The sequence below is a fragment of the Heterodontus francisci genome, chromosome 19 (genome assembly GCF_036365525.1).
Source record: "Heterodontus francisci isolate sHetFra1 chromosome 19, sHetFra1.hap1, whole genome shotgun sequence".
In the NCBI taxonomy this organism is placed as follows: domain Eukaryota; kingdom Metazoa; phylum Chordata; class Chondrichthyes; order Heterodontiformes; family Heterodontidae; genus Heterodontus; species Heterodontus francisci.
In genome coordinates, this window is record NC_090389.1 from 60583401 (window position 1) to 60610408 (window position 27008).

The window sequence follows — 27008 nt, forward strand, 5'->3', positions numbered from 1 at the left end:
CAAGATAACCCTAGAGAAAAGTAATCAATCCCAGAAGGGAAAAGTTACCTTTTTTAAAATATAGTTTGCTGCTTTGGGACTAGAAGAAAATTTCTCTTATTTCTTCAACCCTTCATGAGCCTTATGGTCTCTCCATTGGAGTGGTTTTTCTGGCACATCTGTTGCCCATGTACAGGTGTGGCCTTCTCACTTGAACTATGGAAATGACCATGTTCTCTCGACGAGGGATGCGGTCTGTGTTAATGACTATAGGCACCAAAGAAACTTACTTCAGGTGGTGGAGGGACTGTAAGTTTAATTAAATGCTTTTGGTAGTGGAAACAGAGTCAGTAATAACGATCAAAAGAGAATTGGATAAACGCTTGAAAAGGATTTGTGCTGTTCTGTCGTTGGCTTTACGAAAACACTTAACCTCTTTGTAATTCTCATGTAGTTTCTGCATTTGCACATTAATTGCTCATTAAACTCACCACAGAAAGTTAAATCTAGTAATTATTAGCATTTTACCATCAGTACCATTTTAACAATGTAATAATTGTTAATGACTGCCAATCAACCCCTCTTCCCTTGAAATTGAACAGTTGTAAGTATGGAGTTTCATTCCTTTAGGTTTTGAATTGTTCTAGAAGACTTTAAAAATGACGTTTTTTAGTTTACGTTTTCTTTTCTTCCCACTCCCTTAACTTTTTTTCCTTTATTGCTTCTTCTATACTTGATTTGACATTGAACTTGCCCTCTATAATTCACCCTCAATCTGTTTTTTCTCTGTTTATTTTTCAATCTTTAAATCTGATTAGTTAAAGAGATACATAGTTATATAGCACAGAAACGGGCCCTTCGGCCCATCATGTCCGTGCCGGCCATCAAGCACCTAACTATTCTAATCCCATTTTCCAGCACTTGGTCTGTAGCCTTGTATGTTATGGCGTTTCAAGTGATCATCTAAATACTTCTTTAATGTTGTGAGGGTTCCTGCCTCTACCACCCCTTCAGGCAGTGCGTTCCAGATTCCAACCACCCTCTGGGCGAAATTTTGTTTCCTCAAATCCCTTCTAAACCTCCTGCCCCGTACCTTACATCTTTGCCCCCTGGTTATTGAGCCCTCCGCTAAGGGAAAAAGTTTCTTCCTATCTAACCTATCAATGCCCCTCATAATTTTGTATACCTCAATCATGTCCCCCCTCATTCTTCTGTGCTCTAAGGAAAACAACCCCAGCCTTTTCAGTCTCTATTCATAGCTGAAATGCTCCAGACCAGGCAACATCCTGGTGAATCTCCTCTGCACCCTCTCCAGTGCAATCACATCCTTCCTATTGTGTGGTGCCCAGAACTGTACATAATACTCCAGCTGTGGCCTAACTAGTGTTTTATACGGCTCCATCATAACCTCCCTGCTCTTATATTCTATGCCTCGGCTGATAAAGGCAAGTATCCCATATGTCTTCCTAACCACCTTAACTACCTGTGCTGCTGCCTTCAGTGATCTATGGACAAGTACACCAAGGTCCCTCTGACCTTCTGTACTTCCTAGGGTCCTACCATCCATTATATATTCCCTTGCCTTGTTAGTCCTCCCTAAAGGCATCACCTCACACTTCTCAGGATTAAATTCCATTTGCCACTGCTCTGCCCATGTTACCAGCCCATCTATATCGTCCTGTAATCTAAGGCTTTCCTTCTCACTATTTACAACACCACCAATTTTCGTGTCATCTGCGAACTTATTTATCATGCCTCCTATATTCACGTCTAAATCATTACAAAAGATACAGTGTTTGCTCTGTTGTTCACCAAGGTGTCAGATGACCTGTTGCTCTTGCTGTGCTGTTATCCCTTTGCATTTCAGCAACTTGTGGAAATTTTTTAATATCTAAATATGCATGAACACGTCTAACGAAGGAGAACTGCGCCAGTTGACCCCTTCCAGCAAAATCTGGCTTTTCTTTGGTGACTGGTTAACAGATCAAACAGTTGTTTAGTTTCAACATCCATACTTTTACTTAAATGTTTTGTAATGCAATTGGGAGGATTAGTTTAAAGGAGAAATGAAACACTGAGGAATGTGAATTAATAGCATTGGAGATTCAGTTACTAAGTAAAATATCTCAGCAATGCCCTTGTGTCATAATTCATCAATTACACATTAACTCCTACCAACCTGTATTGTTCGTGATGCCATTAGTATTCACTAATTAAACACAGTTTTTAAAATCAAAAGATGAGGATAGATATAGTCCTTTTTGTCTGTCTAAAAGATTGTGGAATTTTGGGTGTACCCGAGTGCCTGATGGACCTGGATAATTGTTTATGACTCTCTGCTGGGTATATTCTCCTCCACTTTCACCAACATTTCTGACATTTGGTAAGACACATATCTGCATTGGTTGTCAGATTCCCTCTAAGAAAATTGCAATGGCTAATTCAATAAATGGCTAATCAAAATAGCAGTAGAGCTAGAATGATGTTTGACTGCCTATATGTACTACCATTGTAGACTGACGGGTAGTTAATTTTCTGACTTAATGCAGATATGTGTCTTGCCTAATGTCAGAAATGTTGGTGAAATGAGGTTGTTTGGCAGTAATTAAGATGTATCCCGATGTTTAAAAATTGGCTAACTCCTGAATCCACCAACCCTAACATTTTATGGTATGTTTTTAGCGGGTAAGTACAACAAATAAGTACACATAAATAAAAGCAAAATACTGCAGAAGAACGAAATTTGAAATGAAAACAAGAAATGCTGGAAATACTCTGAATACTTCTGATGAAGGGTTACTGACCTGAAACGTTAACTCTGCTGCTCTCTCCATAGATGCTGCCAGACCTGCTGAGTATTTCCAGCATTTCTTGTTTTTATTTTAAATAAGTACACTTGTATGGATTTCAGTGCCAGGTCTATTGGCAAGGTACTGGTGAAGCACAGCTTATGGAGGAGCAGGGAAAATCGAACAGCAGCTTCTGGATTTCTGTGTTTAACTGCGTGTGGACTTGGAAGTTGCTGTCCAGCTTAGTCGATAGTGGTGAGCATTGATGCAAAGTCTAAGCCATTATAAATAATGGTAGTAGAATAGTCAATTTGCCCTTTAGTAATCCTGTAGAATCAACAGTGCATGTGTGAGATGATTTTTTAAATCCTGTGCTGTTGTAGCCTCGAATCAGATGTAATTCAGACAGACTGCAGGATGCAATTCTGTCACATCCAAGTTGAAATTTGCTAGATCGCTCCATGTGAATTGAGCCAAAAGTAGTGATTTTTGCTGTTTCTCATCTTTTGTTCAGTTGTAATCTCATCCCAGTAGAGCTTCTTCTCTAAATTCTAAACTTGTAATTTAGTGAGAAATGGAGCAAAGCTTGCTCCGAGCTGCAATTCCATCAAGGGGTTCAGATCACACAGTGAAACACCTGAAGTCAAGTAAAATCTGAGATTCTATTACAGACATGTGCTTGTATGATCTCACTAACTTATATCCTTTGTGAAGGCTTTAAGATGCCCTGGATTACTTAGCCTATGCTGTTGCTTGGTTTTTGCTTGTCACTTGTTGCTTGGTAATAACGTATTTAAACAAAACAGTAGCTGGAATTTTATGCCCCACAAACAAGCCAGATGGTGGGTTGTGGGGAGTAACATTGAGTGGGAGGGGGCATTCCCGACCCCCATTGCCAATTTACGCGGGGCGGCATCCCAGGCCAATCAAGGCCCTTGAGTGGCCAATTAATTTGCATTTGAGGATCTCCGCCCACCGCCACAAGTATTTTGCCTTTGGCTGGTGGGCGGCTGAGGCTTCAAAAAGCCCACCTGATGAAACGAGGCGGCCTTCTTGTGGTCTGGGGGGTGGGGGGCCTTCCTCATTGGGCACCCTGTGCCCCACGGAGGGCTGCCCCCATAGCCCCAACCACCCCCAATGCACAACACGCACCCTGCTTTCCCCCCCCCCCCCCCCCCCCCCTCCGTACCCATTGCCTCGCTGGGGCCAGACCGATTGTCCCCGGCAGGGTCCTAAAAACTTACCTTTTTTCCTGGGTCATCCTTCATCTTCTGATGGCTGGGTGCAAACCCAGCAGTGGCCACCTCTCCTGGTGGCACTGCTGGGACTAAAAGCTGCCTGCCCGCTGATTGGCCGGCAGCTCCATTAGGAGGGACTTCCTGTCTCAAGGAGGTGGAAGTCCTGCTCAAGACCACTTAAGGGCCGGGGGTAGTGTAAAACCTGGTCTGGCTTCCCAGGCTTGGTGGTGGTGGGCTAGCCACCGACTTTTCGGCTGGTGGATAGAACCGCCCCCCCTCTTCCGCCCAATGAAAAATTCTGGCCTGTTAGGGTGTTTCTATTTCCAAGAATTTCATTATTCTTGGTTTTGATAAATATTTCCACTCTTAGGTCATGAGACTTAGCAGTTTGCAGGAAAAAAGTCAGATGCGCAAGGAGAGAGCCAAATGCGTAACAGCCCTGTCAACCAATTTTATCTGCAGCACATGTGGAAGAGTCTGCCACTCTAGAATTGGCCTTTATAGCCACTCCAGGCACTGCTTCACAAACCACTGACCATCTCTCGAGACAAGGAGGCCAAAGAAAGGTCATGAGAGCTACTATGTAAATATTTTGCAAGAGGTATTGGAGTAACTCCGTGCATGTCGCTCTTTAGTTTTGAGCGTCAGAGGTCAAGATGTTCATAAAGTTTATGGGCATAAATGGAACTTTCTCCAGTCCCACCCCACAAAAAAAAATATTCTATCCAATCCCCTCTGAAGATGAACCAACAAGAAACATCTTTTAAAGGCTGAGTGTTGTAGCAAGGCTCCATCCTTAAAAAGAATGAAGTATTATTATGTGCCATTTACCTTTATTTTGTTCTTTCAGGTAGCCACGCGAAAAGCTTTTGGAACTGCCCTGGCAAAATTAGGTTGTAGCAACGACCGTGTTGTTGCCTTAGATGGTGATACAAAGAATTCAACTTTTTCAGAAATGTTCAAGAAGGAACATCATAAACGTTATATTGAATGTTTCATAGCAGAGCAGAACATGGTAACTTTTTAGTTTCTTATTTTCCTTCTTAATTTGTACAAGAAAGTAAAAGCAGACAGTAGGAATAAATTAATTCCATATAATGTAATGTTGAAAGTGGAACTGAAATACAAAACTGGGGACTGACCTCTTTTCACTTTTCAAGGGTATTTGGGGTAGTATAGCCTTTAGCACCACTTTATTTGTCTGTTAGCCTGGCCAAATGCCTCTGCAGTTTAAACCACTTTCTCTTGGGCTGCCACCAAATTGCTCCTTAATTACTTCCTGGAATTTTTTTGCAAGGGGGTTAAGACTGGCACTGTCATTCATTATTGTGACTGTTTGTTTTTAAAGTACATAAGTAGAGATCAGAACATTCTAAGATCAAAATACAAGTCTCCCTTGTATTATAATTTAATTAAAATATTTCAGAAATCTTGAATCAGTTAGGTAGAATTTCAGAAATAAAAACAAGGAATGCAGGAACCACTCAGCAGTTCTGGCAGCATCTGTGGAAAGAGAAGCAGAGTTAACGTTTCGGGTCAGTGACCCTTCTTCGGAACTAGCAAATATTAGAAATGTTAAACGTTATAAGCAAGTGAGCCGGGAGTGAGGCAAGAGATAACAAAGGAGGTGTAGATTGGACAAGGCCACATAGCTGACTAAGAGGTCATGGAGCAAAGGCAAACAATATGTTAATGGATTATGGTAGAATTTCAGGCCTTATTTTCCTTCACCACTTTATACAACCAACTTGTGAATAATAGTGAGAGGAAATGAAAGGAAAAAGGAACTTTTGCTTGTTCTGCTTCTGCAATTGCAATTGGCCAAACAGTTACTGTTGACCTGCATTTCACTTTACAGGTAAGTGTTGGTGTTGGCTGTTGTACACGGAACAGGACTGTTGTGTTTGCCTGCACTTTTTCTACTTTCTTCTCCCGAGCATTTGATCAGATCCGTATGGCAGCAATCTCCGAAAGCAATATCAATCTTGTTGGATCCCACTGTGGTATCTCAATTGGTGAGTTTAATCTAACTGGCTTTATTAAACTAACTCCTAATTTAGCAAGAAGATCTTCTTTTATTGTCCTTTTGCAGCATCATTCCTGGCCTGACGAATGAGTTTACATTGGATTTCAGTCCCTTGTGTAAGTGGTCATATTTTGCACGTGAGTGTGGACAGCAAGTATCAGCTGGTTGTCTATTTATCTTGTCCTCATCCTAGGGTCCGCACGTGCACTTCCAGTAGGGGGTCAATAGATAGTGATTAGGAACAGAACCTCCAATTGATTTTCGTAAGGCATGTTGTCCTTATTGGCTAAATAAAGAGAACCAAAGGTTGAACCTTAGAAGTTGGTGATCGTGGAGTGGATTTTCAAATTGAACCATGAGAGATGGAGCTGTGAGAATGTTTCTAATGTTGCTAATTCTTCTTAGGTGAGGATGGACCTTCCCAAATGGGTCTGGAAGATATTGCTATGTTCCGTGCCATTCCCACAGCAACAATCTTCTATCCAAGTGATGCTGTGTCAACTGAACGGGCAGTGGAACTGGCTGCTAACACCAAGGTATAGAATGCAAACTTTAGCAGAGCAATTTAAAAAGATGTACTATTCCTAAATGCAGACCGGTTCGAAAGAAATTTGTAATTGCTTTTAAAACCAATTCTCCCCATGCCTTCAGTCACCATGTAGGGCTGTCATGGTCATCCTGAGAGGCGACAACAAACTCCACTCCTTGTAACAAATTGGGGATGGCAGTCCTTTTTTTTTTTCTCCAGCAATGGACTCTGCTCAAAGCAGCTGAGCTTGGATAGTCAGTGGAATTGAATATGTCCTGCACTATTGTAACATAGCGAGTAGCTAAATGCTATTACTGCCACACCACAAAGCAGCAGAGTTGCAGGTAAAATAAATGAAAATAATCTAAAGTTGCAGTATAAAATCCTTTCTAAAGTTGCAACTTGGTTAGATGGCAGACTAAGTGGCACAATGAATGATAAATTTATTTTGAACCAGGACAAAACTTTCAACTTACTGGCATAGCATTTAATTTATTGATCAGAAAGAAAGAACTTGCATTTATGGAGCACCAATCATGGCTACAAGATGTCTTAAAGCACTTCACTGGCAATTAATTACCTTCAAAGTATAGTTACTGCTTTGTAGATAAACGTAGCAGACTAGTTGGGCACAGCAAGGTTCCACAGAACAGGAAATGAGATAAATAACCAAATAATCTGTTTGGTGGACTTGGCTAAAGAATAAATGTTGGCTAGAACACCAGGATTGCTTTGGATGCAGCCATGAAATCTTTTTTGCCCACCTGAATGGGCGGATGGCATCCCAGTTCAACGCATTCTAAAATAAACGACACTGTCAATACAATATTCCTCATTTATGCACTGAAATGTCAGTTTAAATTATATGCTCAAGTTCTGGAGTGCAGCTGAACCCATAACTTTGATTCAGAGGCAGCAGTGCTACCACTAAACTATACTGATAGTATACATGAAGTGCTTTCAAAGTAAAGTCTATTAGAAAATTTTTTGCAGTATTGAAGATTCCTTAAGGCTTCCAATTCACTGCTTAGCATATTTTGCACCATTTTGGAATGATGCATATACTTACATGATGGATGGAACTACTAAGAATTGTTGTTCTCTCATGATATATACAGTACTAGATTTTTAAACTGTTCTATGTGGATAAAACTGTAATATTTGAATCCTTCATAACTGAAACCTTTATTTTATGCCTGTAGGGTATTTGCTTCATTCGAACCAGTCGACCAGAAACTACAATAATTTATAAAAATACTGAAGTATTTGATGTTGGAAAAGCTAAGGTAGGTAACAAAGTAAGATGAATTCATGCAAATTCTTTATTTCTGTGGAGTAGCTTCTCCATTTTAGTCCCAGTGTCTGAATGACCATTCAATAGCAGCTGTTAAATAGCAAGCTCGATTAGAATTCTCTTTTTTTCAGAGACAGTTGCAGTTTATCTTAGCTTACTAGTCTGTTGTTTGTTTTATTTATGAATCAACAAAAAGTGACAGATTATGGACTAATTTGTCCATTTTGATGCATTCTTTTTCCTACCCTGTAATGATTAGCAGCCATACTTTACCAACTAAGTTATTCACCACACTATTAGTCCTGAGAATTCAAGGGCTTAAATTAAATCTTACATGAATTGATAATATTTCAATGTTTTTCATATTGTCCTCCCATCGCATTAGTTCTAAATGGTTAAGAACTGGTGCTAGTCCTGCGTGAGCAGCCAGATGCAAATTGGACTCAATTCTCTAGAACTAGCTAAGTTCCATAATTATTCACAGCAGGTTCCAGGTGCAGGCTCAAATGGACCCGGGGGGAGGGGGGGAACACGAGTAATGAGGAGAGTAAAATTGTATTCAAGTGAAGTTTAATGGGATTGGTACTGTTAAAGATGGGTGTCACAATCTGGTGACAAAGATTCTGAAACTCACTGTTGAAGACTGTGAGAATCAACTTAATAGCCAAAAGCTGATTCACATAATTCACATTCTGAATATAATAACAGTGTTTTCCAATCTCCAGAGTTGATCGCCTTTGTTTACACTGTGGAATCAGCATATAGTGAACTCTTTTATAGACTGTAGTTCTGTTTATTGTAAAAAAAAAAGTACATGTCCGTTACTATTTAGTTGAATTAAATTGTGAAATTATTGCCCATTTGCAGTGAAAGTCTGAGGACTAATCTCCTATTGTTTACTCTGCAAGTGACAGTGGAGTATAACTCACCTTGTGAAAAATGAACTTGATTTGAATGTGCACTAACCGGATCTCCAATGGTATTGTCACACATGAAATTTAGCTATAGCAAACAGTCTTAGGATTCTTTTATTTTTACAAATAATTTAGGTAAGCATCAGAATTATAGTCTGCAGAGTGTGCAACTCTGAATTTGGGTTACATTAATACTGCAACCTTAGTGTATCTAATGATTTCTGTAGTGATGCTAAAGTTGCAGTGTAAGCATGGAGTAAGCACCTTACCCAATTCCAGGGTGAGTACTGGCAGCAGTAATCTCGCAGTATGTGGGTTAACATCCCACAGAGTTTAAGTGTTTCTAACAGTCAAGGATGGTGGAGTCCCAGGAGTAAATCAATTTTCTGGAGAATGCAGATGTTCACAACTGCATTCCCCTAAATGGTCGAGTTTTGCTCACTGGGAGAGGAACTCTGTGTGTACATGTTATTTCTTTCTCTTGGGCCAGTAAATTTCAGTTCATAAATGAGGTACTGCCAAGCTGGAACCAATACAGCTGCGACAATAGAAATGCCCCATTTCAACCAGTCTTTGGGATCAGAAATGCCACTCAATTTAAAATTGAGCTGATAATTCAACTGTTACGACAGTCAAAGCCCCCAATCAAAATATACGATTCTGATTGTGGTGGGAGAAACGCATTGATAATTCAATGCCGTTGCTCCACAGATCGCATAACATATCATTTAAAACTTTCCAAATTGAAGAAAGACCCAACCAAATTGTACCATCTATTAAACTCTAAGAAGATATAAACAACATTTAAAATAGAAAAAATTAGAGTCCTTGCAAACTTAGTCGAATGTTGCTTGAAGTCCTCACAGAATGTTGCTTGAAGTCCTCACAATGTTGCTTTCCTTCTCTAGTGAATTTCAACAATTAACGACTTGCAAACACTTTCAACAGAATCAATCTGACTTTAGAGTTTTTTGAGGGATAAAAGACTGTCACAGTCTAACTTCCCTTCCTTCAGTTTAAATTATTAGAGAGCTCCGTTTTGGCTTGATGTTTTAGAATTTTGAGAGATAATAATTAAACAGACTAAAATCCTATTCCTTCAGTTTAAATGGTAGAGAGCTCTTTTTCCAGGTGCATCATAGCTGTGTCGTCTGTATCTGTGTGTTCTGTTAGAACTAACTGTCTTCAACTAAAAGCCAGTTCAAAACTGTATTGTAACAGATGTATCGCATGAGACTCACTCCCAGTGGCTGTTTCTATGGTAATGAGAATGCATCCTTTGAAGCACAGTCTCCAAATGGCTGTTTCTAAGGCAATGAAAATGCAACTTCCTGAAACTCCTGAGGCTTACTGGTTCTTAAAGCAGTACTGATCCATTGCGAGCCTTAAAGGAAAACCACATATTCCGGAAAAAAAAATTACAAGACCATGACATCAACATGAAGTTGCTATTATCTGTCTAGCAGCATATTAGTAATACACACAGAAAAACTTTTATTGTAAAACCTATTCCATGATTAAATTAAAATGATGTCAATCAAAAGCAAGTCCCAGCAATCATGAAGGAAAGTTGTTTATTCTGGCAGGTTCTGCGGAAGACTGATAAGGACGTGGTCACTGTTGTTGCTGCTGGGGTCACAATGCAGGAGACATTGACTGCAGCCACTCAGCTGGCTGCACAGGGTAAATATAAAACAACAGTTGTTGACAGTGTATAAACGTAAATTTGTCCCTCTTTGCAGGTTATTAATTTAATGATCAGACTCACTGTACGAGGTTTCTTTGAATATGTTTTTTCTTTTATTAGAATCGTGCAATCAATTGAACCAGATTTTATCAACATCTATGACTGTGATACATTTTTCAATATATGATTTAATTACCTTTTAATAGAACCCCCCATGTTCAGTACTAAATAATAGAATAACATTGTTTACTTGGTATTGAATGAATGTTACATGGACTTTCATTTCTACATGATTGTTGGGAATTTTTATGTGACTGAGTACATTGTAGAACTGAGAAACGTCCAACAATGCACCACTCCTTCAGCACGACGCTGAAGTGTTAACCTGGATTGTGTGCTGAAAGCCTCGATTGGGGTTCATGGGGGTTATTGTGTCAATGTTCCATCTATTGAATAAGAACCAGAAAAAGAAACGGTTCTTGTGCAATTGATGATCAGTATTATTTCTTGAATATTAGAAGGATGTGTAGGCCCTGCTGGCTAACAAGGGATAATTGAAAGCTTGGTTTCAAAGGGGTTTTTAATTGCAGGAACAGTGGCAAAGAGGAAAATCAATGGTGTGGTGAAGGAAGAAGGAATGTACCTGAGGAAACGCAGAGCCCTTTGGAAAGAGGAAGATGTAGGGCTGGAGGCGATTGGAGATAGGATAGAACAAGGCCATGGAGGGATTTATAGATGAGGACAAGGATTTCAGTGTACTGGGGAAGAACTGGTGTGGCCTCCAGCAAAAAAGCTCACATTTAAATTGTCACCATTCTCCTCACTTTCCCGTGTGTGTAAGGGATTTGCTGGAATTGGATTTGGAAATGATTAAGCTATTTGCATTATATACAATCAAATGAAAATGGTCAAATGTGCAATCAACAATACATTTGATTTTGCAGATGTGTATATCCGAGTGGTAGATCCATTTACAATCAAACCACTTGATGATAAAACGATCATTTGTTGTACTAAAGGCACCAAAAAAAAGCAAGTTATCACTGTGGAGGACCACTATTACGAAGGTAAGGTATTAAAATGCATTTGGACCAGTACCAGGCACGATGGACTATACAATATGATGCTATGGTTTATAGTGTGGGCCAAATGTTTGCATTTTCACACATTGTTCAGAAGGTTGTGTTAGGGTTGTGAGACAGATACCCCATCTGTATTCTCTATAAACATTGGCATGAACACTGACACTAGTTACAGACCAACATGCCAAGTCAGTGAGATAATAAAACACAACCCTTTATGTGCAATGTATGGGAAATAGGTAGCAGTTATAAACTTCTGGGTTGCGTACCAGGAACCTCTTCAGGAGATCAGAAGTGTGTCTGTTCTAACTGCTTCCGTAAGCCACAAAAAGATTAGATAAGTCCCCAAGAGTTCCAGTGTCTGTATATTTTATATGCATAATTTTGGTCTTGTAAGGTAATAAACATAAGAAATAGGAGCAGGAGTAGGCCATTCGTCCCCTCAAGCCTGCCCCGCCATTCAATAAGATCATGGCTGATCTGCCCCAGACCTCAACTCCTCTTTCGTGCCAGCTCCTCATAGCCCTCAACTCCCTGATATTTCAAAAATCTATCTACCTCCTCTTTAAATACTTTCAGTGATCGATCCTCCACAACTGTCTGGGGTAGAGAATTCCAGACATTCACTACCCTCTGAGAGAAGGAATTCCTTTGCATCTCCATTTTAAATGAGTGCCCCCATATTCTGTAATTATGTCCCCTAGTTTGAGATTCCCCCACTGGTGGAAACATCTTCTCAACATCTACGCTGTCAAGCCCTCTCAGAATCTTGTGCATTTCAATAAGATCACCCCGCATTCTTCTAAACTCTAATGAGTCAATCCCTTCATCCTAGGAATCGGCCTAGTGAATCTCTTTTGAACTGCCTCCGATGCCAGTATATCCTTTCTTAAATATGGGTACCAAAACTACACAGTACTCCAGGTGCAGCCTCACCAACACCCTGTACAGTTGTAACAAGACTTCCCTGTTTTTAAACTCCTACCCCCTAGCAATAAAGGCAAAAATTCCATTTGCCTTCTTAATTACTTGCTGCACCTGCATGCTAACTTTTTGTGTTTCATGCCCAAGAACACCCAGATCCCTCTGTGTTGCACGTTTTTGGAGTCTCTCTCCATTTAAATAATAGTCTGCCTTTTGATTATTCCTACCAAAGTGCATGAACTCTATCTGCCAAATTTTTGCCCACTTGCTCAACCTATTTATATCCCCTTCAGATTCCTTATGTCCTCATCACAACATGCCCTCCCACCGATTTTTGTATCGTCAGCAAATTTGGATATCTTACACTCTGCCCCCTCCTCCAAGTCATTAATATAAATAGTAAATAATTGAGGCCCTCGGACTGATCCTTGTGGCTCTCCACTGGTTACGTCTTTGCAACCTGAAAAAGGCCCATTAATCCCGACTCTGTCTTCTGTGCGTTAACCAATCCTCAATCCATGCTAATACATTAGCCCCTATCTTGAGCTCCTATCTTGTGCAATAATCTTTTATGTGGCATCTTATCGAATGTCTTCTGGAAATCCAAATACGCTACATCTACCGGTTCCTCTTTATGCCATTATGTCAACGCATTGTAACTACGTCTGGTTAATGTCCCTTCACCAAGTCTGTGCAATAAGATCTGATTCTTATTCTTTGTACTCACAAATGAGAAACTGTGGATCAGTGTGACCTTCCTTTCTTATCTCTTTCTAGTATATTCATACCACAACCCTATTCATTCTGCTGTATTTTCTTGACTGACTTAATATTCATGTGATATGTTTCTCAGTTCTTCTCATGAACAGTTAAGGAGGTAATTGCTATGCTCCAGGCCCACTCTTGTACTAAACCACTAAAGCATTAGTCTTTCATTTGTGTGTATATATTTTATATTTAAAAAATGCTTACTATGGCTATCCCACCTGGTACATCTATTCTTACAGCCACAATATTAATACTTTTCTGTTTGCATGCAGGTGGTCTTGGTGAAGCAGTGACAGCTGCTCTTGCTTTGGAACCTACCATGACAGTGCACCGCATGGCAGTGTCTGGTGTACCATTTAGTGCAACACCAGCTGAGCTACTGGAAAGGTTTCAGATTGATGCAAAAGCAATAATGAAAACTGTGAAAGACATCATTGGGAATTAGACAGTAGTCCCCATATTGTGTAGCACAATGTGCTGAAGTTTGATCCTTTTCATGTTTGTTTATATTGGGAATATGCTTTGCGTGTTTCTTGGATTTACTTAATTGTAAACTTTATAATAGGTTATGAAAATTACCTGTAAAAACCTTGAAGGAGTCTTCATAGTCACAATTATTGCCTATCATTTTACAGCCACTGGAAGTGTTTGTTTCTGTTCCAGTGGTAGGCTAATATGCACAAGATATGTCCATTTAATGGTGTACAGATGGTTACAGCTCCTGATTTGTTTTAAAGTAACACCTGTGGAAAACCATACTTTACCAGTTTACTCTCTTTTTTCTCTACAATATATAAATAGGCTACCTGCCGCAGGATTAGATAGGAATTGAAGGCATCAGAGACTAGAAATGACTGTTAGTTGTGTTATTGCTCGAATACTTAATGCATTCGTACATTTATATGATTTTCCTCTGCCCACTATGTTACTGCAGAAATCAGTCCATTTAAAATAAATAGGTTCCCTATGCTAAAATAACAAGCAGAGGAATGCCCTACAAATGTGTTAAACTCCATTCCCTTGACAACAACTCCATCCCCCTCCTAGACCACTGTCTCAGACTGAACCAGACTATTCATAATGTCAGTATCCTATTTAACTTCATGTTGAGCTTTCAACCCCATATCCTTTCCATCACACAGACTTCCTACTTCTACCTCCATAACATTGCCCACTTCCACCCTTACCTCAGCCAATCAGATGAAACCATCAGCCACTCCATAAACTACAACTCACCCAAAATATTGCTGTATTTTTACCGGCACAAAGTCCTGCTCATCCAAGACCCCATCCTCGAAGATCTATATGTTTGTGTTTAAATTCCTTTATGACCTTACCCCTCCTTGTGACTTCCTAATCCGACAACCATCTCCCTTAAATTTCTGTTTCTCTGAATCTGCCCTCTTGTGTATCCCTTTTCTCTTCTCCATTGGTGGCCATGCCTTCAACTGCCATGGCCCTGGGCTCTAGAATTCCCTCGTTAAACCCATCCATCTCCTTCTACATCAAAGGCACTACATAAATGTACGTTGCTGCTGTTCATCTCTTAATATCGCCAACACTAATTTCTAGGCTCTGTTAAATTTTAGTCTCTTTCAATACAATAAAAATCTCTCTTTCCCTCTTAACTAAACCTTTGTTCAGATAGTGGCCATGTGAAGTTAATGGTTAATTTTCAGATCTTGTAACTCATTTATGGTAGCAAATCTGAACCAAAGTAGCTCATAATTTGGCTGATGACAGCAATAAATGATGTTTTGCACAAATCAGAGATGCACATGTGACTCACTGCCTCCATTTTAATGCTGGCATAATAAATAAAAGGTTATTTTATGACTTGGAAAGGTTTTAATTAAAACAGTTTTTTTTTAAAAAAAGGTTGTTTGTAAAATTTGAGAGTCTACAAAGATGTTCAGCTTAAATTTCAAGAGTTTAGAAATGCAAGTTTTGTTTGAGAGATGCTATGCCATGACAAATAATAAATTTTTTAACAGCTGGGAAAAGAATCCCGAGGTTTTCTTGTAGCTGTCAGCCAGTGAATCTGAATTTTGCTCATTCATTGATTTAATGAAATATCACGAGTGATTGCATCCAGCTGTTGTTGCGTTTCTGCTGAGTTGAATTGAGCTGTTCTGTCGGTTGAAAGACATAACCAACGTGTTTGCGTGCCTGGAAGCTGCCTGCAGTGCTTTGGCAGATTTATGCTTCTGTATTGTATAATTTAGAAAACATGAATGGCTGTGGCAGATTTTGTCAGGAAGAACATATATTTGAAGAAAGAAACTGAGCACCTCCCACAGAAGTATTGGGAATTAATTTTGTTTAATTTGCCTTTTCCCCTGATTCCATGCTGATTTTAATTCCTGGCCAAAATATGATCAAGAAAGTGGATTACGAGGTATTTTAAAATGCTTTCTTATTGTAGCATAGAGTGTCTCAGCTTCAGAGCAATTATTATTTGAATTTCCATTGCCATTAAGCAAAAGAATCCATACTAGATGTCGAATTGTCCTGAAATAAAATACTTTAACAGTTAGATCTAGAAATGACTTTGGATCAACAAGCTTGGCTAGATCCCATCCTGCAGGCGACTCTGGGCTTCTTAAAAGCTAATTGCAAAAAAAGCTTCCATTTCCTGAAGAACATAAGTAATAGGAACAGGAGCCTGCTCCGCCATGCAATTGGATCATGGCTGATCTGATCTTGGGCTCAATTCCACTTTCCTGCCTGTTCCGCACAACCCTTGGCTTTCCTATTGCTCAAAAACCAGTCTGTCTCAGCCTTGAATATATTCAATGACTCGGCCTACTGAGCTCTTTGGGGTAGAGAATTCCAAAGATTTACCACCCCTGAGAGAAGAAATTTCTCCACATCTCCGTCTTCAATGGGTGACCCCTTCATGCCGAAGGTTTCTTCTCACAACTGCCACCTCTATTTCCTCCCGAGAATGCTGCATTGAAAGCTAGACTGGAGTCCTGACCTACAGCTGGTAATTATGTGGAAATCTGTGTCTGTCATCTTCAAAGATTATTTTATGCTCTCTCCTGAAGGTGCTGCCACTTTACTTAAGTTCACTTAAATGGGTGGTGTGCTCCCTCTAGTGGTCACTAGTTATGTGATCCTTGTTTTAAACTGGGGGATGTGGGCATCACTGCCAGCATATATGGGCTCTGTCAGCAAATATTGCCCATCCATAATTGTCCTTGCGAAGGTGGTGGTGAGCTGCCTTCTTGAACCTCTGCAGTCCTTGGGGTGTAGGTGCACCAACTGTGCTGTTAGGGAGGGAGGATTTTGACCCAGTGATAGTGAAGGAATGGCAATATAGTTCCAAGTCAGGATGGTGTGTGGCTTGGAGGGGAACTTGCAAGTGGTGGTGTTCCCATGCACCTGCTGCCCTTGTCCATCTAGGTGGTAGACATTGCAGGTGCGGAAGGTGTTGTCGAAGAAGTTTGGTGAATTGCTGCAGTGCATCTTGTAGATAGTACACATTGCTGCCTCTGTGCGTCGGTGGTGGAGGGAGTTAATGTTGGTGCTGGATGGGGTGCCAATCAAGCGGGCTGCTTTGTCCTGGATGGTGTCAAGCTTCTTGAGTGTTATTGGAGCTGCACCCATTCAGGCAAGTGGAGAGTATTCCATCACACTCCTGACTTGTGCCTTGTAGATGGTGGACAAGCTTTGGGGAGTCAAGAGGTGGGTTACCTGCTGCAGAATTCCCAGCCTCTGACCTGCTCTGGTAGCCACAGCATTTATGTAGCTGGTCCAGTTCAGTTTCTGGTCAATGGTGACCCCCAGGATGTTGATAGTGGGGAATTCAGTGATGGTAATGCTATTGAACATCAAGGGGAGATGGTTAGATTCTCTCGTTTGAGATGGTCATTGCCATTGTGGTGTGAATGTTACTTGCCACTTATCAGCCCAAGCCTGGATGTTGTCCAGGTCTTGCTGCCTATGGACATGGGCTGCTTCAGTATCTGAGGAGTCACAAATGGTGTTGAACATTGTGCAATCATCAGCGAACATTCCCACTTCTGACCTTATGATGGAGGGAAGGTCATTGATGAAGCAGCTGAAGATGGTTATGCCTGGGACATGGAGAAGCATTGATTCATCAGCCGAGTGCCGGGGGGCTGCTCGTAAGTGGTAATCAGCAGGAGGTTTCCTTGCTCTTGTTTAACCTGATGGCTTGAGACTTCATGGGGTCCAGAGTCAATATTGAGGACTCGCAGGGCAACTCCCTCTCGACTGTATACCACTGTGCGCCACCTCTGGTGGGTCTGTCCTGTCGGTGAGACAGCACATACCCAGGGAATGTGATGGTGTCTGGGACATTGTCTGCAAGGTACAATTCTGTGATTTTGACTGTCAGGCTGTTGCTTGACTAGTCTGTGGAACAGCTCTCCCAATTTTGACACAAGCCCCAGATGTTAGTAAGAAGGACTTTGCAGGGTTGACACAGCTCGGTTTGCCGTTGCCATTTCCGGTGCCTAGGTCGATGCTGGGTGGCCCATCCAATTTCATTCCTTTTCTTAGACTTTGTCGTGGTTTGATGCAACTGAGTAGCTTGCCAGACCATTTCAGAGGGCATTTAAGAATCAACCACGTTGCTGTGGGTCTGGAGTCACATGTAGGTCAGACTGGGTAAGGACTGCAGGTTTCATGATCACCACTAGACTAGGTTTTTAATGACAGATTTATTTATTGAATTCAAATTCCACCATCTGCTGTGATGGGATTCGGACCCATGTCCCCAGCGCCTGGGGCTCTGGGTTACTAGTCTAGTGACATTACCACTGCGCCACTGCCTCTCTGTGTTGGGGGGTGGGGAGGCAGTGGCATCGCAACCAAATTATTCTGTCTTCACTTGACATTCATAACTATACAATTTAAACTTGATATTCATAACTATACAATTTCAACAGCCTTTCCTGGATAATGGAAAGGAGCAAGAACCCTGAGCACTTTTTTTGATCTCTGCCCAAGAGCCACTGAGGCCAAGTGCATTGCTGTGCTATCTGGGATCAGCTCTCTGCAGAGCAGAGATCTAGTCTGAAGCAAGTAGAACAAACCTGCACCTTTCACAGTATTAAATATGGTACCACAGTGCCCCTATCCATTGGATTGACCACTAGAATTAGGGCATGACAGAAGACTCAAGTTGGAGACCATGGAATCGGTGATCAAAGGTCCATCTCAGTTGAGTTTATTCTTACTATAACTGATGTAAAAATGTAACTGCAGTATGGAAATTAAAAGTTTTGTATCCCAAAATCTTGACTGCTGTACAGCTCTTAAGGGAATTGTTTACAGACCGAACATGACCCAGTGTTGACTTTGTCCAAGTTGTCCTGTTGATGAATATCTGACAAAAACCGAATACATGATTTTTCTCTCAGAATATTTATTTATGCACTAGATTAAGCTCTGATTTCCATTAAAAGGAAAAATCCTCTTTCCTAAAACAGAAAGTACGAGGGCCAGCTCTTGTCCTTGTTTACCTGCAAAGCACAGGACCTCAATGTGCCACTTTAAATAAATAAATAAATAAATCTATGCCAATCTGAGTCCAATTATCTTCTGGAGTCATTTGATAATGCATAATACCTTACCAGATCTGGTGCTGACTATGGATCAGTTGGTTACCCACGTTTTTGTAGACATATCAGTCTGTTCCAGGCATATTTGGCAACTGCAGCAGTATCCAAAGACTTACATTTATATAGGCTGGAATTTTACGGCCGCCAATGAGCAGACCGGTGGGAGGGGCCATTGCCCACCCCTCCTGCCCCCACTGCACTTTTATGCGGGGTCTTGGCAGCGAGAAATGGCTGGCCTGCCCACCCTTCCCAGGCCAATCAAGGCCCTTAAGTGGCCAATTAACTGCCACTTAAGGGCCTTTGCATGTCGTCGCAGGTATTTTACCCTTCGCGGCCGGATGGCAAAGGCCCCAAGAACCCTGCCTGGTAAAACTAGGTTGCTTTCTTGCGGGGGGGGGGGTGGTGGAAAGGGGTGCCTTCCTAATCGGGCCGGTGTCATTGCTGGGACTAAGAGCTGCTGGACAAATGATTGGCCAGCAGCTCCATTAGGTTGGACTTCCTGCCTCAAGGAGGTGGAAGTCCCACCCAAGACCAGTTTAGGGCCTGGGGAATGGAAAATCCCCACCTGGCTCCCCAGGCCTGGCGAAGGCGGGCTCGCCACTGACATTTTGGCCGGTGGGCGGGGCCTCCCACCCAGCGTAAAATTCCGGCCATAGTGTCTTTCACAACCTCAGAATATCATTCAGGCGGCTGAGGGGGTGATAGAGAGCAGTTATAGGGAAGTAGTGACATCTAAGTTACAGGATAAAGGTAGCTGGGTGACCGTCGGGAGGGAAAGGGAATAGGCGCACAGTGCAGGGATTCCCTGTGGCCGTTCTCCTCAATAATAAGTATACCGTTTTGGATACGGTTCGGGGGGTGGGGGGACCTACCAGGGGAAATCCACAGCGGCCAGGTCTCTGGCACTGAGCCTGGCTCTGTGGCTCAGAAGGGAAGGGGGGGAGAATAGGAGAGCGATAGTGATAAGAGATTCAATGGTTAGAGGAACAGACAGGAGATTCTGTGGTCGCGAACGAGACTCCCGGATGGTATGTTGCCTCCCGGGTGCCAGGGTCAGGGATGTCTCGGATCGAGTCTACGGGATTCTTAAGGGGGAGGGGGAGCAGCCAGAAGTCGTGGTACACATCGGTACCAATGACATAGCTAGGAAAAGGGATGAGGACCTGAAAAGCGAATATAGGGAGTTAGGTTGGAAGCTAAAAGGCAGGACGAGCAGGATAGTAATCTCAGGATTGATACCGGTGCCACGTGCGAGTGAGGCTAGAAACAGAGCGAGTGCAGCTGAACACGTGGCTACAGAGCTGGTGTAGGAGGGAGGGCTTCAGATATGTGGATCATTGGGATGCCTTCAGGGGAAGGTGGGACCTGTACAAGAAGGATGGGTTGCATCTGAACTGGAGGAGCACCAATATCCTGGGCGGGAGGTTTGCTAGCGCTCTTCGGGAGGGTTTAAATTAGTTTGGCAGGGGGATGGGAACCGGAGCTACGGATCAGGGGATGGCGTAGCTGTTGAACAGGCAGATACAGAGTACAGAGAGTCTGTGAGGAAGGTTAGACAGTTGACAGGGCAAAGTTGCAGCCAGTATGATGGGTTGAAGTGTGTCTATTTTAATGCAAGAAGTGTCAGGAATAAGGGTGATGAACTTAGAGCATGGATCAGTACTTGGAGCTACGATGTTGTGGCCATTACGGAGACTTGGATATCACAGGGGCAGGAATGGATGTTGGATGTTCCGGGGTTTAGATGTTTCAAAAGGGATAGGGAGGGAGGTAAAAGAGGTGGGGGAGTGGCATTGCTAATCAGGGATAGTATCACAGCTGCAGAAAGGGAGGTCGTCAAGGAGGGTTTGTCTACTGAGTCATTATGGGTGGAAGTCAGAAACAGGAAAGGAGCAGTCACTTTGTTGGGAGTTTTCTATAGACCTCCCAATAGCAACAGAGACACGGAGGAACAGATTGAGAGGCAGATTTTGGAAAGGTGCAGAAGTAACAGGGTTGTTGTCATGGGTGACTTCAACTTCCCTAATATTGATTGGAACCTCCTTTGTGCAAATAGTTTGGATGGAGCAGTTTTTGTCAGGTGTGTCCAAGAAGGTTTCCTGACTCAATATGTAGATAGGGCGACTAGAGGGGAGGCTATGTTGGATTTGGTGCTTGGCAACGAACCAGGCCAGGTGGCAGATCTCTCGGTGGGAAAGCATTTCAGTGATAGTGATCACAACTCGCTGACCTTTACTATAATCATGGAGAGGGACAGGAGCAGACGGGATGGAAAAATATTTAATTGGGGGAGGGGGAATTACAATGCTATTAGGCAGGAACTGGGAAGCTTAAATTGGGACCAGATGTTCTCAGGGAAATGCATGACAGAAATGTGGAGGTTGTTTAGGGAGCACTTGCTGCGACTGCTGGATAGGTTTGTCCCGATGAGGCAAGGAAGGCTTGGTAGGGTGAAGGAACCTTGGATGACAAGAGATGTGGAACAGCTAGTCAAGAGGAAGGAGGAAGCTTATTTAAGGTTGAGGAAGCAAGGATCAGACAGGGCTGTAGAGGGTTACAAGGTAGCCAGGAAGGAACTGAAGAATGGACTTAGGAGAGCTAGAAGGGGACATGAAAAAGTCTTGGCGGGTAGGATTAAGGAAAATCCCAAGGCGTTCTACACTTATGTGAGGAACAAGAGAATGGCCAGAGTGAGGGTAGGGCCGATCAGGGATAGTGGAGGGAACTTGTGCCTGGAGTCGGAGGAGGTAGGGGAGGTCCTAAATGAAAACTTTGCTTCAGTATTCACTAGTGAGAGGGACATGGTCGTTTGCGAGGACAGCGTGAAACAGGCTGATATGCTCGAACAGGTTGAGGTTAAGAGGGAGGATGTGCTGGAAATTTTGAAAGACATGAGGACAGGTAAGTCCCCGGGGCCAGACGGGATATACCCAAGGATATTACGGGAAGCGAGGGAAGAGAATGCCGAGCCTTTAGCGATGATCTTTGCGACCTCACTGTCCACTGGAGTAGTACCAGATGATTGGAGGGTGGCAAATGTTATTCCCTTGTTCAAGAAAGGGAATAGGGATAACCCTGGGAATTATGGACCAGTCAGTCTTACGTCGGTAGTGGGCAAATTATTGGAGAGGATTCTGAGAGACAGGATTTATGATTATTTGGAAAAGCATAGTTTGATCAGAGATGGTCAGCATGGCTTTTGTGAGGGGCAGGTCATGCCTCACAAGCCTTATTGAATTCTTTGAAGATGTGACAAAACACGTTGATGAAGGAAGAGCAGTGGATGTGGTGTATATGGATTTTAGCAAGGTGTTTGATAAGGTTCCACATGGTAGGCTCATTCAGAAAGTAAGGAGGCATGGGATACAGAATTGGCTGGCCCAATGAAGACAGAGGGTGGTAGTAGATGGAAAGTATTCAGCATGGAGCTCGGTGACCAGTGGTGTTCCGCAGGGATCTGTTCTGGGACCTCTGCTCTTTGTGATTTTTATAAATGAATGAGGAAGTGGAAGGCTGGGTTAGCAAGTTTGCCGATGACACGAAGGTTGCTGGAGTTGTGGACAGTGTGGAAGGCTGTTGTAGGTTGCAACGGGACATTGACAGGATGCAGAGCTGGGCTGAGAAGTGGCAGATGGAGTTCAACCTGGAAAAGTGTGAAGTGATTCATTTTGGAAGGTCGAATTTGAATGCAGAATACAGGCTTAAAGACAGGATTCTTGGTAGTGTGGAGGAACAGAGGGATCTTGGGGTCTATGTCCATAGATCGCTCAAAGTTGCCACCCAAGTTGATAGGGTTGTTAAGAAAGCGTATGGTGTGTTGGCTTTCATTAACAGGGGGATTGAGTTTAAGAGCCGCGAGGTTATGCTGCAGCTCTATAAAGCCCTGGTTAGACCACACTTGGAATATTGTGTTCAGTTCTGGTCGCCTCATTATAGGAAGGATGTGGAAGCTTTAGAGAGGGTGCAGAGGAGATTTACCAGGATGCTGCCTGGACTGGAGGGCATGTCTTATGAAGAAAGGTTGAGGGAACTAGGGCTTTTCTCATTGGAGCGAAGAAGGATGAGAGGTGACTTGATAGAGGTGTACAAGATGATGAGAGGCATTGATAGAGTGGATAGCCAGAGACTTTTTCCCAGGGCGGAAAGGGCTATCACCAGGGGGCATAATTTTAAGGTGATTGGAGGAAGGTTTCGGGGAGATGTCAGAGGTAGGTTCTTTACACAGAGAGTGGTGGGTGCGTGGAATGCACTGCCAGCGGTAGTAGTCGAAGCAGGTCCATTAGCGACATTTAAGCGACTCTTGGATAGGTGCATGGATGATAGTAGAATGAAGGGTATGTAGGTCGTTTGATCCTCGAGTAGGTTAAAGGTTCGGCACAACATCGTGGGCCGAAGGGCCTGTACTGTGCTGTACTGTTCTATGTTCTATCCAAGGTGCTTTACACCCAATTCATTACTTTTGAAGTGTAGTGACATGTCGGAAAAATGGCAGCCAATTGCCACACACCAGAGGCCCACAAACAACAATGTGATAAATGTCATGCAGGCCCGCACCTGCCAAGAATGAGGCATTTTAATTTCACCACATAGACATTAAATTTCGTATTGTTGCTGGGAAGAAGAGAAAGCCTGTTACAAGTACTGCCAGACCTTGGCTGGAAAAGAAAATTTACATTGTCACGACCAGGTGAGAAATGTGTCTCGGGGTCTTTTATGTCTTCACCTGGTCTTATTGTAACGGGGTTTAATTTTTAAACAAAGTGTTTTGAGCTCCCTCCTTGGTGAATCCTTGTTCATCACTTTCCAATTATAAAGCAAAGAAATGAGCACATCAGGTTTCCTTAGGTTTAAAGAAGAAAAATGAAATTTATTTAACTTACTTAAACTCTAATTCGGTTGCACCTATGGATATACGACGCGCCCACGCTAGCATACAACCATGATACATACATGCAAATAGGTACAGAAAAGAGCAGAAGAAAAATAGAGAGGTTTGAGGCAGTCTCTGAAGGGGGTATCTTGTTACTATTTCTGGATTTCCAGCTCGCCAGTGAGTATTTGTAGACAGCTGTTACTTTTTGTTGGGGCCCAGTATTCTTCTTAAACCTTGTTCACAGAGGAGACTTTTCTCTCTTTGAGTTTACGTGTCTTCAATGGGTCTTTCATTCCATGAGAAAGAAATGGGAGCAGACAGGAGAGAGGTGTTCTCAGTCCAAGGGCAAACAGCTTTCTGAGTTTCTTTCAGCTGGTTCAAATTCAAACAGCTAAATAGTTATGTGACTAAACTGACCTGACCAGGTCTTCTGTGTATTGGAGAAGCAGGGACTGAGTCCTTTGTTCCAACACTGTCTGCCAGCGTGCAAATGTCTTTCCAGTCAGGGGCCTGGCAATTCCTTGTGATAGGCCCTCTTCCGAGCTACAATTTTAAGTTTTAGTGTTCATGTGGCGAAATAATGTGTGCCTCAGTCTTGACAGGTGGGGGACTGTGTGACAACATACTAACAGACATTGAAGGCAGGGATGCACTTTCCATTCCTTGCTAAGATGTGGTCAGACCAGTTAGTCACATGACTAACCTGCTTGGCAACCTGGGGGTTTCTGAATTTTACAGTTTGAACTGAGAGTCTGCAGAAAGCTGCTTGCTCCTGGATTGAAAAGACCACTTCTGGCTGGCTCATCACAGCCTTTCCTGTCTGCTCCCATCGCTCTCTCACGGAACTCCAAAACCCACTGAAGACACTTGAAACCCAAGAGAGAAAAGTCTCCAACAGTGAACAAGGTTTAAGAAGAATACTGGGTCCCAATGAAAAGCAAGATCTACCTACAAGCAAGGACTCTACAGTGAGCTCAAAGAACTGTAACAACAACTGTTCAGATATTGCCTCAGACTTTTCCACTTTATTTTTCTCTTTTCTGTCTCTATTTGCACATGTGTATCACATATGCATGCCATTGTGGGCATGTCGTGTATCTGTAGGCATTAATCGAATTAGAGTTTAAGTTTAAGAAATTTCAACTTTTCTTTAAACCTAAGAAAGCCTGTTTGTGCTGGTTTCTTTGCCTTATAATTGGAAATTAGTGAACAAAGATTCACCAAGGGGGAGCTAAAAACATGGTGTGTTTAAAATTAAACCCTATTACAGTACGACCCAGTGAAGGGTGAAAGGGAACCCTAGACTAGAGGCCTGCTTTAGGTCGGGAAAAAGAACCTGACCCGAGCCCAACCCGGCCCGAGTCCCTCCGATTTTGCCCTGAGCCCAACCCAACCCAAACCTGCCACTAATCAACCCGACTTGAGCCTGACCCGACCATCCCTTTACTTACCTCCTGACATCGAAGCTGCAAAAAGTTGCAGCGCATGCGTGATGACATCATAGTGATGTCACTTGCTCACTGCGCAGACTCAGTTTCGTTCTGGACTCCCAGCTCAGGTAAGTTTTTTATTTTTTAATACTTATCAGCAGAGCACTTACTGTGTGTGTCTGGCCCGACTCGACCTGGACTCAGCCCGACCCAACCCGAACCCAAAGGTTGGCCCCGGGAGATGGGCTGACCCGACCCGTACCCGACACGTCGTCGGGTCCTGTTGGGTTCGGGTCGAGTAGCAGGCCTCTACCCTAGACCTCTTTCTCACCTGGTCATGACAGACGAGATAATCCATTTTTAGGTGTTGAAGGATTAATATTGGCCATATTGGATTAATATTCTTCAAAGTAGTGACATATTTTACATTCACCTACAAGGGCCAACAGAGGTTTGGATTAAGTCTCATCCAAAAGAAGGCACCACTGCCAGGACAGCATTCCCTCGTTAGTGCACTGTGTGTTGGCCTAGATTTGTGCTCAACACCCTGCAGTGGGAATGGAACCCAGTACCTTTTGGGCCAGATCTAAACCTGATTTCCCCTAGTGATAGAGGTCCTCCATACACTGGAGTATTTCTCACTGCTGTACTGGAAATCTTGGCTCAAAAGTACAGCAGACTTTCTTATTCAGCCTCAACATGCCAGGAAAACCAGAAGGAGTACGTTATTGTGCTAGGTTTCACTGTCTTCATTCCATGCTCAGATGACTGTTTTCATGCAAGTCATTTGGATTGCTGAGGAGTGCCCAACACAAGAGGCAAAGCTGCAGTCAACATCGATGAGGCTGCTGTATCTCAGTACAACGAACATCCAGAACATCGACAAAAGCAAAATACTGCAGATTCTGGAAATCTGAAAAAAAAAAATACTGGAAATACACCACAGGGCAGGCAGCATCTGTGGAGAAAGAAACAGAGTTAACTTTTCAGGTTGATGACCTTTCATCAGTTCTGCAGCAGGTGTGATGAAAGCAATTGCGGGGCCATTTGACGACCCAGCTCAGAATTGCAGAGCTGTTTTAATCACAAGACTGTCATGTGCACACAGCACCCAGCCACTTTACTTACTCCTTTCACCGGCGAAGGGCAATAGAATAGGTTCAAGAAGACATGCAATATGCATTGTCACCAAGTGGAAACAGAGATAAAACAAACTAGACACATACACTTGCAAGCTAATAAATTGGTTTAACTTCATTATCGCTTTGTTTGGACAGTTTATTTCTGATAATGCAGAATAGGGTATCAGCAGATTCTGTGAGCGAGGAGTCTGCACTGCCTAAATATATGTGCAGAGGAGTTAGTGAGAATCCAAAAAAATGGATTTCCAGCCAAATTCCAGGTCTATTCTGCATCCACATAACATATTTGTCACAACTGGAATATCTACTTGAGGTGACTGTGCAATTTATATTATACAATGAATGTTTCAAGTGGGTGTGGCAGGATATTTCACAGTAGCAAAATCATACACCACTTTTAAACATAGAAACATAGAAAAATAGGAGCAGGAGTAGACCATTTGTCCCTTCAAGCCTGCTCCGCCATTCAATATGATCGTGGCTGATTATACAAACTCAGTAACCTGTTCCCGCTTTCTCCCCGTATCCCTTGATCCCATTAGCCCTAAGAACTATATGTAACTCTATCTTGAATATATTTAATGATTTGGCCTCAACTGCTTTCCATGGTAGAGAATTCCACAGGTTCACCACTAAAGAAATTTCCCCTCATCTCAGTCCTAAATGGCTTACCCCTTATCCTTAGACTGTGACCCCTGGTCCTGGACTCCCCATCGGGAACATCCTTCCTGCATCTAGT

The 27008-nt window shown here is 42.6% G+C and overlaps 1 protein-coding gene across 1 annotated transcript in view; it reads left to right on the plus strand.

Annotated features, from left to right (window-relative positions):
• Window positions 1-15236, plus strand: part of LOC137380098 (transketolase-like) — a 54260-nt gene extending 39024 nt beyond the window's left edge. The window contains exons 8-14 of the mRNA XM_068051732.1: window positions 4857-5021; window positions 5865-6021; window positions 6438-6568; window positions 7764-7847; window positions 10356-10452; window positions 11401-11523; window positions 13503-15236. Coding sequence (XP_067907833.1) covers window positions 4857-5021; window positions 5865-6021; window positions 6438-6568; window positions 7764-7847; window positions 10356-10452; window positions 11401-11523; window positions 13503-13675 — 930 coding nt within the window. The 3' untranslated portion in view covers window positions 13676-15236. The remainder of the gene's footprint in view (window positions 1-4856; window positions 5022-5864; window positions 6022-6437; window positions 6569-7763; window positions 7848-10355; window positions 10453-11400; window positions 11524-13502) is intronic.
• The last annotated feature ends 11772 nt before the right edge of the window (window positions 15237-27008 follow it).